Source organism: Mastacembelus armatus, chromosome 1 (assembly GCF_900324485.2).
Source record: "Mastacembelus armatus chromosome 1, fMasArm1.2, whole genome shotgun sequence".
Lineage (NCBI taxonomy): Eukaryota > Metazoa > Chordata > Actinopteri > Synbranchiformes > Mastacembelidae > Mastacembelus > Mastacembelus armatus.
This window is the reverse complement of record NC_046633.1, coordinates 361877-380572: the sequence shown is the minus strand read 5'-3', so window position 1 is coordinate 380572 and position 18696 is coordinate 361877. Positions and strand designations below refer to the sequence as shown.

The following is an 18696-nucleotide window of genomic DNA, read 5'->3' as shown; positions in this document are numbered from 1 at the left end:
AACCATTGTTTTTAGTCATCATGTCCTCGTTTGTCTCACACTGTCGCCATCTACAACAAAGAAACCAGTTTCTTATTAACTTCATTTCAAATAAATCAACAGTAAACAATACACTTTGTTATGGACCGTGCACAGGTCAAACTGGAGGGAGGAAGACTGGCTCAGATTGACAGCTCCAACCAGCCTATGGGGGGGGCGTCACGTCACTACAGGCAGGGCCAATCACATGCCGAATGGGCGGGCACATGGTCCAAATTTTACGCGGCGCGCGCGGCGGGCCGAAACACCGAGAAAGACTATCCCGGTCTCAACCGGTTTCAACCGGTCCGTGGTTGGAAGCATGAGCTTACAGGAAGAGCACACTTGCACGCATTAAAACATCTCTGCTCTCCAACAGTGTGTGCGAATAGAAGCAGAAATAAAAAACTAGACTCTTTCACTTCGTGATTATGACCCGGAATACGGCTCCGTGAATCTGTGCTGTTAGCTTAGCCTGACGTTACATTAGCCAGGAGACCTGAATCATCATTGACTTTTCCATTAGCACGCTAAGTAGCTAGCTGCTAGCCTGGTGAGAGCCCGTGATCACCGAGAGATAAAAGAAAGAAATGTTTCCGACTGGCTGAAGACAAGAAACCGTAGACTGGGCTAGACTGTCGAGGGCTTTAATACAGCACCAGACTCGTTACGGTATTTTTAAAGCAGTGCTAACAGTTGGTGTCGCTAACAGTAGCTTTGGGCTAGCTAGCGGTGTGCCATGAGATAACGCTGCGCATTTTGGAGGGGATTAATATTTCGGTACTCAGCTGCAAGTCACGTCAGGTAGCCAGGACTCGCTTCAACGAGCGGACAGGACAAACCAGGTAAGTTAAGTTAAACCCAGTTAGCTTTAACTAATATAACTTACCCTGTCTGGGCTAACGTTAGCATCCGTTCACTTTAAAAGTGTTGCGGTGGTTTTTGGTTTTCTCTTGGGGGGGGGGGGACTGGTACAATAAACCAACATGGCACAAAGCATCGTGTACCCGGGGGGGGGGGGGACTGGCATCTCAGCCTGTTTTCCACTATTGCTAACGTGTTTTGATCGCTCTCAATAGTCGCAAAACAGGTCGATCGTTCGGGTCGTGGTGACTGCAGCCCGAGCACCCTGTCGGCCAGGTGGGGGCGTCGTTACTTATTTCACCGCTAACGGTTTCTCTCCGTGGGTGTCACGTTTGGACCATGCTACCATGCTTCAGGCTTCCTGGACACACGAATAGCTCGTGTGTAACTAACTGGGAAATAATCAGACATGTTTGTAATTCATCCACATTTGTGCTGTACTATTTAAAACCTAAAGAATAAACGTTGATACTCAAACCTTAAGTCCTTAGCGCGTTTACTTTGCTCTCTACCTGCAGGTATTTGTGTGGATCAGTAGTACATGTGTTACTGATGCCGTGCCGCTGTGGTTGACGTTTAGTTTGTCCTCCCCACTCCTCAGGAGCTCTATGCCAGCAGAAATGACGATGTTGGCCGATCACCCAGCCAGACAGCTGCTGGACTTCAGTCAGAAACTGGACATCAACCTGTTGGACAATGTTGTCAACTCCATGTACCATGACATTGGATCCCAGGTGAGGACCCCTGCTTCTGTCTGTAGTCATTATAATACAGAACGGATGTTGGTGGCCAGAAAATGTACAAGAGTTTCAGCATTTTCATTTCTCCACAGTGAAGTTTTTTTTTTTTTTTTAATCTCTTGTAGCAACGAGTGGCCCAGGAAGTGCTCACCAACCTGAAGGACCACCCAGACGCCTGGACGAGGGTCGACACCATCCTAGAGTTCTCTCAGAACATGAAAACTAAAGTAGGTACCAAATGCACACATGAGAGACATGAGCAGAAAGAAAAGACTATGAGCTCCCATCAGCTGCTTGTTGACGATCTCTCAGAGCCAATGTAATAACATGAGGTTTTATCAGTCCATCCACATAAGACACTCTGGGGGGGTGGGAAAGTATTGCTCCATTCTTTTAAAGATGCATCATCATTTCATTGATGTTTGATTTTCTGCTGCAGTTTTTGAGTTTCACCTGTTGTTGCTGTTGAGTTTATTAGTTTGGGCAGATTTTACTGCTCATGGTAACCATCTGTTGTTCTTCCCATCTAGTACAGACATCAGGTAGTGATGCTAGTAGAGATTAATGCTTAGCTACTCTGAGACTAATGTACGGTTAACAGAACATAATACACCTGTTTGGTTAGGTTCAGATCTAACCTATTGTATGTACAAGGACATTATCTGCATGCATGAACATATTTATTCATGTGTGGTCCGTGCCTACATATACATTGCGAGCTGCTGTTATACATGCACAGGGAGGCCTCAGAGTGCAAATGCTTTACAGTGTGGTAGCCATTTTAATTTGTTATTGATTAGCACTAATACATCTCGACTTTCCTGTCAGTATTATGCACTGCAGATTCTGGAGGCTGTCATCAAAACACGTTGGAAGATTCTCCCAAGAAATCAGTGTGAAGGTAAAGTCAGTCTGATGACGTTAGATCGATCACAATTCTTATAAAATTATTCTGTGTGAGGTGTGTCGCTTATCAGGAAAATGTAGTTTAGCTTCTCTAAAGCACATGATTTTGTTTCCAGGGATCAAGAAATATGTTGTTGGGCTGATTATCAAGACTTCTTCTGATCCTGCAAACATGGAGGTGAAGTTCCTTTAATATGAGGCTGTTGTTTTAACTGTTCCTGTAATGTGACCGATCTTAGTGCTGCTCAATACTGATATTACTGTTTCTGTTCATTTGCAGAAAGACGGCGTGTACATATCAAAACTCAACATGATCCTTGTACAGGTAAATAAATGTGTGTAGTACCAGCACAGCTACACTTGGTACAAAGTGATGAGGCCGATAACACACAGCTCTTCCATCTCTGCACTGGTTTAGATCCTGAAGCAGGAATGGCCCAAACACTGGCCCACCTTCATTAGTGATATCGTGGGTGCGAGTCGGACCAGCGAGAGCCTCTGTCAGAACAACATGATCATCCTCAAACTGCTCAGCGAGGAGGTTTTTGACTTCTCCAGTGGTCAGATGACCCAGGTGAAGGCCAAGCACCTCAAGGACAGGTAAGTGATCAAACACCATGTCCTCTGTGTGGCCTAGGGTGTGTTTCACAGCTGTGTTTGGACCTGTCACTGGGTCCTGTCAGCAGTTTGGGCTGTAAAATACCCAAATCATTCCAAGTGATATGTTGTTTGGGGGGAAAAAACAAAATAAAATGAGCGTTGTTGTTTTAAGTGCACATTTTCCTGTTTCATCTTTTAAGTTCCTGAGAATACATTTTGTACTTTCCTATGGAGTAACTGAAACTGATGTTACAGTAACACATGACTGTACCTTCACTAATACCACTTCTCTTTTCCAGCATGTGCAATGAGTTCTCCCAAATATTCCAGCTGTGCCAGTTTGTGATGGTAAGACGGTGCTGACCCCAGACCAGTTCTTAGCCTTAGTCCCAGATGTTTGGTGAATAATACCATCTGTTTTCATTCTGTGTAGGAAAACTCCCAGAATGCTCCACTGGTGCACGCCACACTGGAGACTCTCCTGCGCTTTCTGAACTGGATTCCTTTAGGTTACATCTTTGAGACCAAACTCATCAGCACTTTGGTCTACAAGGTAAAAAAAAAAAAAAAAATTCTAAAGCTGTCCCGAGTACTGACTCATGATCGAGACGCGACAATTAAACTGTCCGTTTTTTTGTGTTTCAGTTCTTGAACGTGCCCATGTTTCGCAACGTGACGCTGAAATGTTTGACGGAGATCGCCGGCGTGAGCGTCAGCCAGTACGAGGAGCAGTTTGTCAGCCTGTTCACCCTCACCATGTGCCAGCTCAAGCAGGTACACAGAGTCATGCTGAGAGGTGCCTAATGTACCTGCAGACAGTATAATTATACCTGTACAAATGCCAACTGTGCTGTTACACACAAACCACACAGTTTGTCAGCCCACACACACACACACACACACACACACACACACACACACACACACACACCTGCCTGCCTGCCTGCCTGCCTGCCTGCCTGCCTGCCTGAAGTCTGCAGACCTGATGTGCCATCAGCTTCTCATTATTATACGCACACACTACACTAACAGAGTAAGCAGTTTCCTTTTGTTCACTGCTTTTACCAACAGACACAAATAGCACATCTGTGGCCACAGTGGTGCTTGTGTTTTCAACAGTTGTGATTGGACCACACCATGAAAAACCACAGGGGCAATTCAAGCATGAGTGAAACACTTTGTGTAGTTTGTTAGAGTTGTTTTAGAGTCACAGCAGCAGTTTTGGTCCCATTGACTTTCCAGAATGAAACCGTTTTTACACACTGGACAGAAGTCAAAAGTTTATTGCATCTGTAGGTTAATTCTTTTTCCTTCACATTTCTCAGGTCACAGAATAAGAATTTAATGTTTTTAATAACCAGAAAAGCAAAGCTACCAAGATTTTTTTTTTTTTTTTTTTTTTGTATTTCTTGGTCAGAATAATTTCAGTTGTGAGCCCAAAGCTGGAGAACAGTAGTTTGACAAAAGGGGTTTACAGGCTTGTTGACTGATGATTTTCTTGGGTGGTCGGCTGAGACAAACAAAACACTGTGGATGTAATTATAGCCAAAAAAAAGCTGGAGCCTAAAAAAATGTTTGTTTGATAATGTTTTGTTGTTTGGTCAGATGCTGCCTTTGAACACTAACATCAGGGTGGCCTACTCCAACGGGAAGGACGACGAGCAGAACTTTATCCAGAACCTCAGCCTGTTCCTCTGCACCTTCCTCAAAGAACATGGGCAGCTCGTCGAGAAACGGCCAAACCTGCGAGAGACGCTCATGGAGGTAGGAGGGTAGAAACGGGTGTGATTTCCTCTCAACCCAAGGGTTTGTTAATCACACAGAGAGGTGGCTTGTTGGTGTGTCTGTAAACAAACACTCATCTGGAGACTTTTCCACCTCCTGTGTTTCTTCCGTCTGTCCTGGCATCTCCTCTGCTGTGGGGTCCTGTTTACATCTCTGCAATGACAGATTTAGGACAGATGACAGGGGAAGGCACATTTCCTGTGGCTGTTTGTCCATTTCCAGAAGTGCAGGCATGTCCTTGGTTCAGGAGGAGACTGAGGAGACGATGCAGCAGACAACAGTTTCACCTAGAAGAGAATGTGTGATGTTTGTTGTGGTTAGAGAGCAAATACTCTCAGCAGCAAGTTGCAGCTTAGTTCTAAAAATCGCAACAACGCTCCAGATAAGAAGGTTAGAAATAAAATACAATAAAATCCTGAAAACTAAACCTAAAGGAGATTGTACCGCAGTCCTGCATTGGTCCGGTTCTGTTCATGCAGAGCCCAGTACTGCAGTTATCTCTAAATCACATTCCGGCTCAGTACGTCATGTGACTCGTTCTCGTCCAGATTAAACTTGAGCGGAGTTTTGTGATGGTTGGTCTGAGGTTACCTGCTGTTTTGCATAAATTGCAAAGCAGTCGCTCAGTCGTCTCCCACTTGTTCTTGATGTTGTTATGCAACATTACACTGAATCAGCCAGCTGCATTCTGACTTCTGGACTGTTGAGGATCTGAGGGGTAAAAGTTTGTCATATACATTCGCAATAAAAGAACCATGGCTGTGGACTTGATTCAAATTAAGATTAATGTTTGGATTACTTGTTTAACAAAACTGCCCTTGTCTTTTACTTTTCATTCTATATCTCTCTGCTGCCTCACTCTGCCTCACCATGAATTAATGTAAATATATTGTGTGCCTGGTACACACAATAGATCGGGGTTACCTATTTATTAACCAGACCAGAGGTGGGACTCTGGACTGTACTTATACCAGCTTTATGTCATATTCTGTATTTGGATGTCCCAGTGTATTGAGTATTGCACATATTGATTAAAAAAAGGTTCAGTGAACTCACTTGTGCTCACATCACTGTTAACCAGGTGCCTGCATATATGGGCGTGGTCAAACTATATTTTTATCTTTATTTTTTATCTATAGGCTGATAGAGACGGAGACAGGCAAAATGAGTGATGTGTACATTAATTATTAGCATGTAGTGTGTATCATCTGTTTCACCCACTGACCCAACATTTGACCAGAAGCCACTTTATCACAAGTTAGAACTTCTATTAAATGTGACAAAGAAACTTAAGGAAGTAGAAGTAGTTTGGACTGAAACATGTTGCAGAGTAGTCACTGAAGGTAGTGTCATGTGACCTCACTGCAGGCCCTGCACTACATGCTGCTGGTGTCAGAGGTGGAGGAGACTGAGATCTTCAAGATCTGTTTGGAGTACTGGAACCACCTGGCGGCAGAGCTCTACAGAGAGAGTCCTTTCTCCACCTCCAGCACCCCGCTGCTTTCTGACGTCCCGCCACGCAGACACCTGTACCTGCCTGTTCTCTCCCAGGTAGGACCATCAGCACACGCTCGGCTGCTCAGTCACAGAGAGCCTCAACCTCTTTAAACCATTTGGTGATTCATGGAACATTTACAATTTAACAAACGTGTACTAGAAAGCTCGTGTGGCATTGGAAAGATTGATCAGAAGCTGCTGCACAGTCTCATGTTCCTCTTCCTGCAGGTGCGTTTGCTGATGGTGAGCCGCATGGCAAAACCAGAGGAGGTTCTGGTGGTGGAGAACGACCAGGGCGAGGTGGTCAGGGAGTTCATGAAGGACACGGATGCCATCAACCTCTACAAGAATATGAGGGAGACTCTGGGTTAGTTAGTTCATAGCTCTGGAGATGAGCAGTGTGTCAGACACATGGCCGTGCTGTTCCTCTCATCTCTGTTTACGCCTGGACAGCACAGTGGCAGCTTGTTTCCAGGATCCCTTCAGCACCGACTCCTTTTTGATGAGACATTTTCAAAGGAAACAAACATTCAGTAGAAGCTGAAAAACAGACACATGCTTGGTCAAAGTATCATTCACCTGTATCATGTCGGAGCACAAATCATAACTGTCTTGTGGTTTACCGTTGTAGTTTTCTGTTCACCTGCTGTCAGAGCAGCTTCATCAGCCTTTTGCTGCTGAAGGATGGGTCAGTACTTTGTGACAACCAAAAATATTTACAGTGCAGCTTTTAACTCTCTCTCTCTCTGCCTGTAGTGTATCTGACCCATCTGGACTACGCAGACACTGAACGCATCATGACAGAGAAGCTCCACAACCAGGTCAATGGCACCGAGTGGTCATGGAGGAACCTGAACATGCTCTGCTGGGCCATCGGCTCCATCAGCGGCGCCATGCATGAGGAGGATGAGAAGAGGTTCCTGGTGACTGTCATTAAGGTGGGGTACACCAGCGACCAGCTGCTGGTTCCTGCTCAGTCCAGTTTAGCAGCCTGAGCCTCTTCCTCTCTAGACCAGCACTTATGTGTTGGCCTGGGAGCAGCAATAACTGGTTGTGGATGTGTGTGTTGTGTACTCAGGACCTGCTTGGCTTGTGTGAGCAGAAGAGAGGGAAGGACAACAAGGCCATCATAGCGTCCAACATCATGTACATTGTGGGCCAGTATCCTCGCTTCCTCCGAGCCCACTGGAAGTTCCTCAAGACCGTCGTCAACAAGCTGTTTGAGTTCATGCACGGTGAGAAACTGGAAAAGACAAAGATCAGATCAGACCTTAGCTTCCTGCTTCAGCCTGTCTCTGAGTCTTTGTTTACTGCTGTGTGAAGCACGACGTTTTACATCTACAGACCTGGAGTCTGTGTCACTTGAAAGTAAATGGGAGTGAATCCTGTGAGTGTTTGATGGTGTTGTTCATCGCACAGAAACCCATGATGGCGTGCAGGACATGGCGTGTGACACCTTCATCAAGATCGCCCAGAAGTGTCGGCGTCATTTTGTCCAGGTTCAGGTGGGAGAGGTGATGCCGTTCATCGACGAGATCCTCAACAACATCAACACCATCATCTGTGACCTGCAGCCACAGCAGGTCGGTGCCGACCATGGCTCACAACACGGTTTCTTTGTTTGTACATAGTAAATATATACAAATATACAGCGTGGGCTTTGTCTGCACAGGTTCATACGTTTTATGAGGCAGTGGGCTATATGATCGGGGCTCAGACAGACCAGGCAGTTCAGGAGCTTCTGATAGAGAAGTACATGCTGCTGCCAAACCAGGTGTGGGACAGCATCATCCAGCAGGCCACCAAGGTGAGGATGGCATGAGCAGATCAGGTGGAAGCTGCAGGTGTTTTTATAAACGTTCTCTTTAAGCCCAGCCTGTGGTCTTGCTTCTGACGGTGTGTGCTGCCTGTGATGTTGCAGAACGTGGACATCCTAAAGGATGCGGAGACGGTTCGTCAGCTGGGCAGCATCTTAAAGACAAATGTCAGAGCCTGTAAAGCTGTCGGCCATCCTTTCGTTGTCCAGCTGGGACGCATCTACCTGGACATGCTCAACGTCTACAAATGTCTGAGTGAAAACATCTCCTCAGCTGTCCAGACCAATGGTGAGCCCCCGATTCTTCCCACAGTCTGTGTCTACTTGACTCGTAGATTGAAGATGTTGGTAATTTGTAATGAAAAGTGTATTTAAAGCTGTTCTAGAGTCTTACTGAAGAACAGTTAACAGTTTACGTACCCTTTAATCAATAATCAATGCTTTTAGGTTTGATATTGATATTAACAATATTTAGACTCATTTAGAAAGACTGTTTGGAGTCTTAGTCTGGGTAACTGTCTCTACCATCAGGAGTGAGATGGTTTTCCTGTTAGTTATAAGGACTTCAAATGACCTACAAGCTGCATTGCTTCTTAAATTTTACATGGTGTCCTCAGTCCATATGGTTCCTCTTGAAGACACTTTGCCAAATGGACTTTAAAATCTTCTGTCATTCTGCAGGTGAGATGGTGACCAAGCAGCCTCTGATCAGAAGTATGAGGACGGTGAAGAGGGAGACTCTGAAGCTGATCTCAGGCTGGGTCAGTCGCTCCAACGACCCTCAGATGGTGAGCCAGGTCTTGATGTGGTTACTTCTCAAAAATGTTTCTAAGCTTGAGAACTAAAAGCTGAAGTTGGGAAAAATGCGACACTATATCATTAAGTGGAAACAAAATATGGACAAACAAAAAAAAGACTTGAACTGTGAATGTCCCTGAAGTCCAGAGCTGCTGATCTTCGTTGGGAACAAACAAACTCCAGGTTAAAACTGAAAATGGATAACCTGTAAACTTGTTCATGTGTCGTTCTGTGCCGCAGGTCGCTGAGAACTTTGTGCCCCCCCTGTTGGAGGCCGTGCTCATCGACTACCAGAGGAACGTCCCTGCTGCCAGGGAGCCCGAGGTCCTCAGCACCATGGCAACCATTGTCAACAAGTTGGGGGCCCACATCACCGGAGAAATCCCCAAGATCTTTGACGCTGTCTTCGAGTGCACTTTGAACATGATCAACAAGGTGTGTTTGAGTCGTACCTGGGCAGTGTGGACACAGCTGCAGAATCACCTGAACTTAAAGCACTGACTGTGTTATGTTTTAGTAAACACACTCTGACTTCTCTTCTTCTTGGTTTCTACCTCTGCTCCATCAGGACTTTGAAGAATTCCCAGAACACAGAACTCATTTCTTCTACCTCCTTCAAGCGGCGACCTCCCAGTGCTTCCCAGCCTTCCTGTCCATTGCCCCGGCCCAGTTCAAACTCATCCTGGACTCCATCATCTGGGCCTTCAAGCACACGATGAGGAACGTGGCTGACACAGGTCTGAACACACATCTTCTCAGCCAGTGTTCACACTGATTTAGAGACCCTGAGTACGGTTTTATTAGTCGTGTGTTCAGTCAGCAAAAAAACAAATCAATATTTAATATTAACTGTATATACCATTCTTTAAGCCGTATTACTGTTGATATAGATGCTTAGAAATAAAGTTGCACCTCATCTGGCAGTAAAATGACATTTTGAGACAAAAAAAACTTTTAACCTCTATTTCATTTTTATATTTATCTATTTTATATTTTTTCTTTTGGTCCAACAAACACTTTTCTGTTTGCAACACAGAAGTGTTAATAAACATAATGAAAGTAATGCACAAATTGCCACTGGACTGCAGGAAACAAATCCCTCAAAACCCTCTCTTCCTATAAACTTTCCCTGACGTTCACTGAGCTGTGGGTGAGAACTGCAGATTGTTGTCTGAGCGTCTCCTCGTGTCCTGCAGGTCTGCAGATCCTCTACACGCTCCTGCAGAACGTGTCTGCAGAGGAAGCAGCAGCACAGAGCTTCTACCAGACGTACTTCTGTGACATCCTGCAGCACATCTTCTCTGTGGTCACCGACACCTCCCACACCGCAGGTACGCACACTGACCTGCTGCCGTCTGGCTGGAGGTGCATGTGTTCCACAGATTAAAGTATACTCACACAAATGACTTAAGTCTTTGTGACTAACCCTGGAGTCCCTCTGGCTGCCTGCAGGTCTGACCATGCACGCCACAATCTTGGCCTACATGTTCAACCTGGTGGAGGAGGGGAAGGTCAGCGTGGCCCTTAGCGCAGCCAGCCCCATCAGCAACCAGGCTTACGTCCAGGAGTACATCGCCAACCTTCTGAAGACGGCTTTCCCCCACCTGCAAGAGTAAGTTGGCTTCATCCGAGCAGGTGAACCATGGCTGTGTGTTCAGTTAGTAGTGCCAGTTGTTGAGAGCCTGTTTGTTACGGGGCTGTCTAGGTGTTGCTGGTAGTTTGCCTATCCTCGTACGTGCTGTGCTTTCACTGGTGCTGACTGAATATCTTGTCTTCAGTGCTCAGGTGAAGGTGTTTGTGACGGGTCTGTTCAGCCTCAATCAGGACATCCCCGCCTTCAAGGAGCACCTGAGGGACTTCCTGGTGCAGATCAAGGTGAGTGTCCACAGGAAACGACAAACTGCTGCACCGTAGAACTACACCACTGGGAATCATGTCGGTTTAGAAAACTGTAGTGAAATGAAGGGACCGTTCAACAAACACCAGATCTCAAAGTAGAGGAGACCATGAGCAGAAATGGCTGGGTCGGTAAAAGACTTTGGTGCTGCTCAGCCCCATGGTACCCAGAATCAGGTCTACTCTCAAACCTCTGGTCGCTCCAGAAAGCAAAAGTACAAAGTTCTATTTTTGACTGGAAGGTTTAATTTCAGAGCCTGATGGTGAACAAGCCTGTGGAGGAGGCCTTACCTGATATATACAGTACAGCTCAGTATTTGTGTAACATATGGCTGTATGTCCTGTAATGCAGGGGCTGTAATTAGACTTGCAGACCTTCTAAATGGAAGGGCATGTAGAACCTGCAGCACTGTGGAAATGTTAGTTTGTCTAGACTGATCCAAACTCTAAAAGCATGGTGTGAGCCTCTGCTTGTGTGGTCCTGCAGGAGTTTGCTGGCGAGGACACGACGGACCTGTTCCTGGAGGAGAGGGAGGCGGCTCTGCGCCAAGCCCAGGAGGAGAAACACAAGCTCCAGATGTCAGTGCCCGGCATCCTCAACCCCCACGAGCTGCCGGAGGAGATGTGCGACTGAGGCGGCGGGTACAGAACAACTCTGAGCAAAGGTCGAGAGAGAGCAAAGAGGCTTCCTGTTGATAAATTGTTTTCTTTTCAAGTGCGTGTGCGTGTGTGTGTTTGAAAAGAGATTGAGGGGCCGGAGGAAGGACCCCAGCACTCGGTTGTACGTCGACCAAATCAATGTCAATATGTAAATTAGAATTGCTCCTGAACCCTCCCAGACCTGGTGCAAGTTCTTTTGTTTCCTACAAACTTATTTTATACCAAGGTTCTTTTTGTGAAACATCTTCAGATTGTTTGCGAATTAAAGCTTTATGTTTGAGCACACAGTTCCTTTACACCTGCATGGAGTTGAAAAAAGTGTGTGTTTTGTTTTTAAATGCCTCTTCACCCCATCAATTCACCTCTTCTCCTACTTGTTAATATGTAATATATGAAGAACACTTGCAATGGTGTTAGGTGACAGGTTGCTCCGGTGCAGGACGAATGCCATACTCAAGGGGTAGACATGTACTTCCTTGCTTCCTTTGTTGTCCTGTTTTCGTTTGTCGGTGTGTTTGTTGTTTTGTTTTTTTTTTTCCTTTGGCTCTGAGTGAGTCGGAGCTTCAGGGGGCCACTCTGCATTTGGATGAGAAGGAAGGCTGTGAGCATATCATCCTGTTTGTAAAGCTGTCTTAGTACTCTGAGAATATAAAGTTGGCTATTTTTACAAAATGTACAGTGTGACTCTGCTTCTTACACAAAGCCCTCGACGAGGAAACTGACAGGACAGTGTTGTCTTTAAGACGCCTTTGACTCTGGGAACTGTGAGACACAGGGCTCTGGGGCTGCACGGCTGTTTGCATGCAGCTTAGTAAGATTATTCAAATGCTAATGTGACATGTAAAATACTGACTTTGGCTTAGAAAGAAAAAAAACCTGTAATGTTCATTATTAATAAGTAAACACATAAAGTTTGAAATATAAAAAGTCTTCAGTTCAATGTAAAATAGCAGGTTTGTGAAAACCATCAGTTTTTCCTTTCCCCAGCAGAAACCAGTGATGTGCAGACATACCATATTAATATTTTGATAGAATTAGCCTGAGATCATTTTCAGCTGTTCCCTTAGCATTTTAATAAAAATGTATTCAAATACAGTGAAGTATGAAAAAAAACACAAAAGTGCAGATCTGCTTGTACTATTATATTTACTGACTATACAGTCAGACAGAGCTACAGCTGGTAGATGTGCTAGCAACACAAAGTACTTCTCTTTGTGTGACATTAATGTAGACCGAATGAAAGCTCTATGCTGCCAGTTGTGCCAATAAAGGGAAGCAGGTCTGTTCACATTTAGCTCTGTATAAAGTTTGGTTTCTGGGAGATAAACTTTATTTTGCCTAATTGCTGGTCTGTGGGTCTGGTCTTCGAAAGTCACCAGTCACTGGATGGAAGCAATGAGTGAAAAACATTTGGATAATAACACACTGGAGAACAGGGAAACAGACACTGAAAATAAAGTGTTTTCATTTTCCTACCTCTACAACCACCCATCCCAAAGATTTTCAGTATAAAAGTGTTAATAATTACAGTATAAAACAAACAATAAATACAACACACCTAGTAACATGTTTTAGTTGTCAGGGATTCACATTATTAAGTTCTGGGTGAATTTATTGTTAGTTGGTCTATGTTTAAACTTTAAATCAAATCATTATGTAAAATTAGAGCCAAAAAGGAACCAAGGAATGCACATAAAAACCGAAAACATAAAAGAACATAAATTATATTTACCCAATTCAAAATTTAATTATATAACAATACAGTTAATAATACAGTTTCAATTAAGTGAACTATATGATAATAATAAGACTCAGTTGCCCTTGAGAAAATAAAAGGTTGTAAACATCGTTTCATTCGGAAGTTATCGCGAGACTACCGAAGAAAACCGAATGGGCGAAGGAGACGAGCCGGAAAGTCCCGAGCTGTGTACACGCTGTTTCTCCCCCCCCCCCCTCCTTTTCAACATGGCTGCTGTGTCTACTCTCTCAAGTAACGCTCAGATTGGAGACTGACTCGGTTCCTGCCGTCCGGTGCCTCTGAACTTCGGCTGCACATCAGCTTCGCTTGGACTCAAACCAGCTCCTACAGCTCGCTGCCCCCCCCCCAGCCGGTCGTCTTTAGCGGAATAACCTTCAGCCATCACTCCCTCCCCCGGGCCTTCCCTCCCCAACAACAGCCAACAACAGCGCGATGGTCTGAGCAGCTGCACCGACTTTTCTCTTCATGAACAATGTGCGAAAACTGCGCCGAGCTGGTGGAGGTTCTGAACGAGAGTGAGTCCAAGTCCGGTTCTATTTACATCGCAGCTGTTAGCCTGTTAGCTCGGCGGCTAGCTGCACACAACTTTGAGTGTTCTCCTCGTTAGCTCGGCTCTGCTCTCCGGTCCAGAAATAATGTGGACACCATGAGATCTGTGTGTGTGTGTGTGTGTGTGTGTGTGTGTGTGTGTGTGTGTGTTCTGCAGTCGGGGACAGTGGTGTCTCCGTGTGGGACCGGGTCGGACTGATGTGATCGCAAATCCCGTTTTCTCTCCAAACTGGAGTCGGTTTGGGGCCTGTCTGTCAAAATAGTCCTCACAGAACTCACACAAGCTAGCTCCTGAACCGGACCCGAAACCTGCTCCCTCGCTCCCCCTGGTTCGTGACACTGTGGCGATGAGCTAAAACTCCTCGGTGCTGGTTCTGGGACACGGGTTTGGACGAACCTGCTGCTTCTGAAACGCGGCTTGCTTGGGTTTTGGAAGTGAGCTAAGTTAGCCGGTTTAGCTAGCGAGCAGCCTGACTTTGTTTGATGTGTTTGTCAGGTCAGTCCGCCCATTGTTGTTCAGGCCTGGTGACGAGGGTGGTGAGGATGAGGAGGAGGAGGATGATGATGAGGATGATGATGATTATGAGGATGATGATGTTGTGTATTTCATGTGTTTTGGCGATAGAGTCCACGTTAGCCTAAATGAATGGCGCATATTTTGGCACATCGATGATTCTCGACAGCTTGTGCACATTTTTGCACCGGTGTCTCAGTGTTTGCTCGTTTTTAATGGTTCAAGACTGATTCTAATCTCATCCAGAGTCCCATCCCGGCCGCAGGGCTCAGGTCAAGCCGAGCCACAGATGTAAATACAGGGGACATCTGCAGGACTTAGTCCAGGCCTGGCTGCGCTTCAAAACGGAGCAAACCTTTTTGTGTGATCACACCTTTTGGAACCCCCCTCCCTGCAGGGACTGACGGTTTGTTTGTTGTTTGGTGTCCAGGCTGTTGTCCTGCTCCTGACCTCTGCTCAGTAACTCAAACCTGACTCAGCACTAAAACTTCCTTCCTTATAAACCGGCTAATGTGTTTGTGTGATGCAGAAGATAAACACACGGTGTGAGTCCAGGTGTGAGTCCAGGTGTGAGTCCAGGTGTGAGTCCAGGTGTGAGTCCAGGTGTGAGTCCAGGTGTTTCTGTCCTTCTCATCGTGCACCATATGTTCACAGACTCCCACATCTTATTGGGTTCTCTGCTCCTGTATCAGCCTGTCTTCTTCTCGGACTTGTCCCACAGGCTGCGTGGACAGGAGCACCAGAACCCCTCTTTACAGGACGTGGTTCTATTGATGCGCTCTCAGTCCACACTGGACCTGTTCATAAGAGACAAGGTCTTTAGTGTAGTTCCCCTGTGCTTCACTGTAAAAACCATAGACCATAACATGAAATGACATTGGATTACATAATGACCAAAGAGAAGTTGCATCTCTTGCTTACCCACAGATTTTGTTTTTCTTTTTCTGTTGTTAGGGAGTCGATTCAATTAAGTTTATAAATCAGTATAATTAAATTTCTTTTCTAGCTCAACAAAAGCAGGCAGCAGCTGACCTGGGTTAAAATGTCAGTGTTTCAGCAGGAATGGATAAATAGTGTCGTGGACGTTGTGGTGGTTGTTCCGGTTCAGAGGTGCCGGATGGGGCTGAGGCCAGAGCTCTGTGCAGGCCAGTCAGCCCACAGCGAACTGGGACAGGCATTTGTCTATGGGCCCGGCTCCTTTGTGCACAGGGGCATTATGTCGAAGCAGGAAAAGAACAAACAAAGAAAGTTGGGAGAAACTATTGTCTAGAACGTTGCTGTGTGTGAAAGAGTGCCCTGAATCTTAACTAAAGCTAAACCATGAAAAATCTGCCAGAGAGATATTTAGTTTGCGTTGAATATAAGTTCCTGGTGTATTGTCCTCTGGGAAGTTTTCAGGCTGTTTCAGCTCGTGATGTTCTATTTTTGGCTGCTGTGTTTATTGTCACTCAGCTGTGTGTGTGTGTGTGTGTGTGTGTGTCAGTAGGTCTGCCAGGTTTTCATGGTCAGCGTTGTGTAGGCATCCATCTGCATGTGTTTTGTTTCTGCACAGTAAGACTAGCTGCAGTTTTACTTTTTCGTTGTGTCGACCATTTAAATATGGGAAAAATAAAAGTTGTCTTAATTCCAGAAGCCACACAAGAACTTTCCCTGTTCAGACTGAAAAAAAAAAAAAAAAACTGGATTTAAATGAGAAACTATTTGTCAAAGAAGAATTTAGAAAGTGCCGTCTGCCAGCTGGTCACAGCTTTGGATCCTCAGCACTTTCTGGAGACTTTGGTCGGTGCCAGCGTTGAGTTCAAGTTCAGGGGATGTTTACTGTCATTCTGCAGATCAGCACTAACACATAGGAACAGTGTGTGCCATATTCAGACAGAGTGTGTGTACAGACAGTGTTTCCATAATAAAAAGTAATGTACAGACTCTGCAGGGCAGCAGGAAACATTAACATAGAAGGTAATAACCTCTCACTTCCGTTAGACCGGGCTCTGAGGTTTGAGGTTTGTTTTGGGGTACGGTTTGCTGACACCACATGCACTTTTCACCTGGTTGCACTTTTGCACCGAAAATCTGCTGCTGATGTGCAGTTTTCACCGGTCCAGCAGTGGGACTGGTGAAACAGAACTGGTGCGTTTGTGTCATCAGCGTGAGGCCAGCTGAACCTTTACAGCTGGTACAAAGCGGTGTTGTGGAGGGATTCACAGCAGGTGACGAGACTGACAGCTCCGTGTGCCGTGTGTGTCGTGACCTGTGACCTCAGGTTTGCTGCAGCGTGTGTGTTGTTTTGGATCACACTCTTAATGTAATGTCCGGGTTTGGACCAAAGCTCACCAGCGTGTGGAACTGATCATTGGAAGCTGGCGCCTTATCCTGATTAGGGCTGCACCTATTGTTCATTTTTGGAGTCGAGGATTCTACCACATATTTCAGCGATTACTTGAGTAATCGGATAAAATTGACTTTTGCATTTGTAAACAATAATACACTCATTGCACCGTGTTGTCGTCTTATTGAACTTTGAAATTATCCCAGACTTTGGGCGTTTTCTGCCTTTTACAGACGGTTTCACTCTCTGCCATAGCGCCAACTTTTGTTAAACTGAGTTGTTTTTTATTCTCGCCCATCTCTCTGTAACCTGAGAGAGAAAAGAACCAGATGGATGTGGCTCAAGGTTTGGACACAAAGTGAAATTTGACATTATTTCTCTTCTGTGGCCGACGGTCAGGGAAGGCCGTCGGTAAAAGATGTTTCAAACCAGAGGAGCCAACACGTCCAAAGCACCTCGCCGACAGACGGTGCCGACTTGTAGAAATGATTTCAAGAGCTGCAGCTTGGAGATTAGTGAATGTGGCAGAAAACGTCTTTTTTTTCCACCATCGGAGTTTGAGAAGGAAATGAAGGGAAACTGTCTAATTTAACTTTTATCTATCTATCTGTTAACTCACCAGTGTGCCTGACGTAATTCACTCTTGTGGTTTTATGGCCTTTTTCTTCACAGAAATGAATATTTTTGTTGTTTTGTGTTGAATAAATTTCATGTTCTGTCATTTCTAAATCCATCACTTTCCCTGAGGGTTTGGTTTGTTTCTGTGGTGTTGGGTATGGAGATATTTAGGCAGGTAATAATTCTGGTTTCGTGACAGCGCTACAGTCGTGACAGTAGGTAGAAGCTGAATGAGGTTGCCGTGACCAATGACCCAGTGCTGAATGAAACTGAAGGAAATGTGGTCAAAGTTCAGATTTAGCAACAAAGGCTTGGCTCACAATGTTAAGACTTTCAGACTTTTCTCAGCCCCACTGGAACCACCAATAAGGTTCAGGGAGTGTGAGGTGACAGGAAATTGACTTGGAGTGTAAAATATAACCTGGGCTTTTCTTTCTGTCGAAGTGAAGATGCTGGTTTGGTGCTGAAGGAACGTGTGAACAGGGGGATCTGCTGGAAGGCTGTTGTCTGTCTGAGCAAATGAAGTGTGGAGCAGATAACAGGACAGCCCTGACATACCAACAGTGAGCAGGGGTTCACTTTAGGCAAACTGTTCGTTCATCCTGTGCATCGTTCTGCCACGTCACCTCATTCTGATGTTCAGTTGGTCTGGACTGAAATGTCCCATTATTTACATGGAGTGTTATGAATATTGGACCAGTTATAATAAATGTGGTTATTCCTTAAATGTTCCTGTAGTGCAACATCAGGTACCTGCGGAACCAATGACATCTGACCTTAGCTGCATTTTGTGTTTGATCCTCATTAGCATGAGTTAGCATGCTAATGAACTGGTCCAGTTGGAGTGAGTTAGCATGCTAAACACCTGGTCCAGTTGGTGTGAGTTAGCATGCTAATGAACTGGTCTGGTTGGTGTGAGTTAGCATGCTAATGAACTGATCCAGTTGGTGTGAGTTAGCATGCTAAACACCTGGTCCAGTTGGTGTGAGTTAGCATGCTAATGAACTGGTCCGGTTGGTGTGAGTTAGCATGCTAATGAACTGATCCAGTTGGTGTGAGTTAGCATGCTAATGAACTGGTCTAGTTGGTGTGAGTTAGCATGCTAATTACCTGGTCCAGTTAGTGTGAGTTTTTGAACCTGCTGACTGAATACCATAGCCTCCTGACCAGCTTACAGCTCACTGCTGAAGCCTTAACCTTAGTGAACCTGCTTGATTAAAGGATAGAAATAAGTCAAATTAGCATGTTAGCAGGCTGGCTTTAGCATTTAGCTCTGAGTTAGCCTCAGACTGTGAACAAAGGGCCTTTCTGATTTTTCATCCTTTCTTCCCTTTCACCGCACACAGCCCC

At 45.3% G+C, this 18696-nt stretch overlaps 2 protein-coding genes across 5 annotated transcripts in view; both read left to right on the top strand.

Annotated features, from left to right (window-relative positions):
- The first annotated feature begins 282 nt into the window (after positions 1 to 282).
- Positions 283 to 12252, top strand: xpo1a (exportin 1 (CRM1 homolog, yeast) a). Its single transcript, XM_026303869.1, has 25 exons — positions 283 to 863; positions 1484 to 1616; positions 1748 to 1849; positions 2451 to 2523; positions 2645 to 2706; positions 2809 to 2853; positions 2947 to 3128; positions 3428 to 3476; positions 3562 to 3681; positions 3774 to 3902; positions 4734 to 4892; positions 6282 to 6464; positions 6639 to 6777; positions 7167 to 7348; positions 7489 to 7645; positions 7830 to 7993; positions 8083 to 8217; positions 8332 to 8515; positions 8908 to 9014; positions 9265 to 9459; positions 9593 to 9761; positions 10221 to 10355; positions 10477 to 10636; positions 10803 to 10899; positions 11408 to 12252. The coding sequence occupies exons 2-25, from the start codon at positions 1491 to 1493 to the stop codon at positions 11552 to 11554; spliced, it is 3201 nt and encodes a 1066-aa protein (XP_026159654.1). The 5' UTR covers positions 283 to 863; positions 1484 to 1490; the 3' UTR covers positions 11555 to 12252.
- Positions 12253 to 13533: 1281 nt separating this feature from the next.
- Positions 13534 to 18696, top strand: part of usp34 (ubiquitin specific peptidase 34) — a 41500-nt gene continuing 36337 nt past the window's right edge. For 3 of the 4 annotated variants that reach the window (XM_026302884.1, XM_026302882.1, XM_026302883.1), the window contains exon 1: positions 13534 to 13854. In XM_026302884.1, the coding sequence (XP_026158669.1) occupies positions 13812 to 13854 (43 nt within the window). In that variant the 5' untranslated portion in view covers positions 13534 to 13811. The remainder of the gene's footprint in view (positions 13855 to 18696) is intronic. The other variant, XM_026302880.1, reaches the window with a different exon arrangement.

Bases quoted from the DNA above. Each gene is read 5' to 3' on its own strand.
- xpo1a (XM_026303869.1), top strand. From the start codon at position 1,491: ATGCCAGCAGAAATGACGATGTTGGCCGATCACCCAGCCAGACAGCTG. The intron at 6,778-7,166 runs GTTAGTTAGTTC...CTCTGCCTGTAG, and splicing joins GAATATGAGGGAGACTCTGG to TGTATCTGACCCATCTGGAC. The intron at 7,994-8,082 runs GTCGGTGCCGAC...TTGTCTGCACAG, and splicing joins GTGACCTGCAGCCACAGCAG to GTTCATACGTTTTATGAGGC.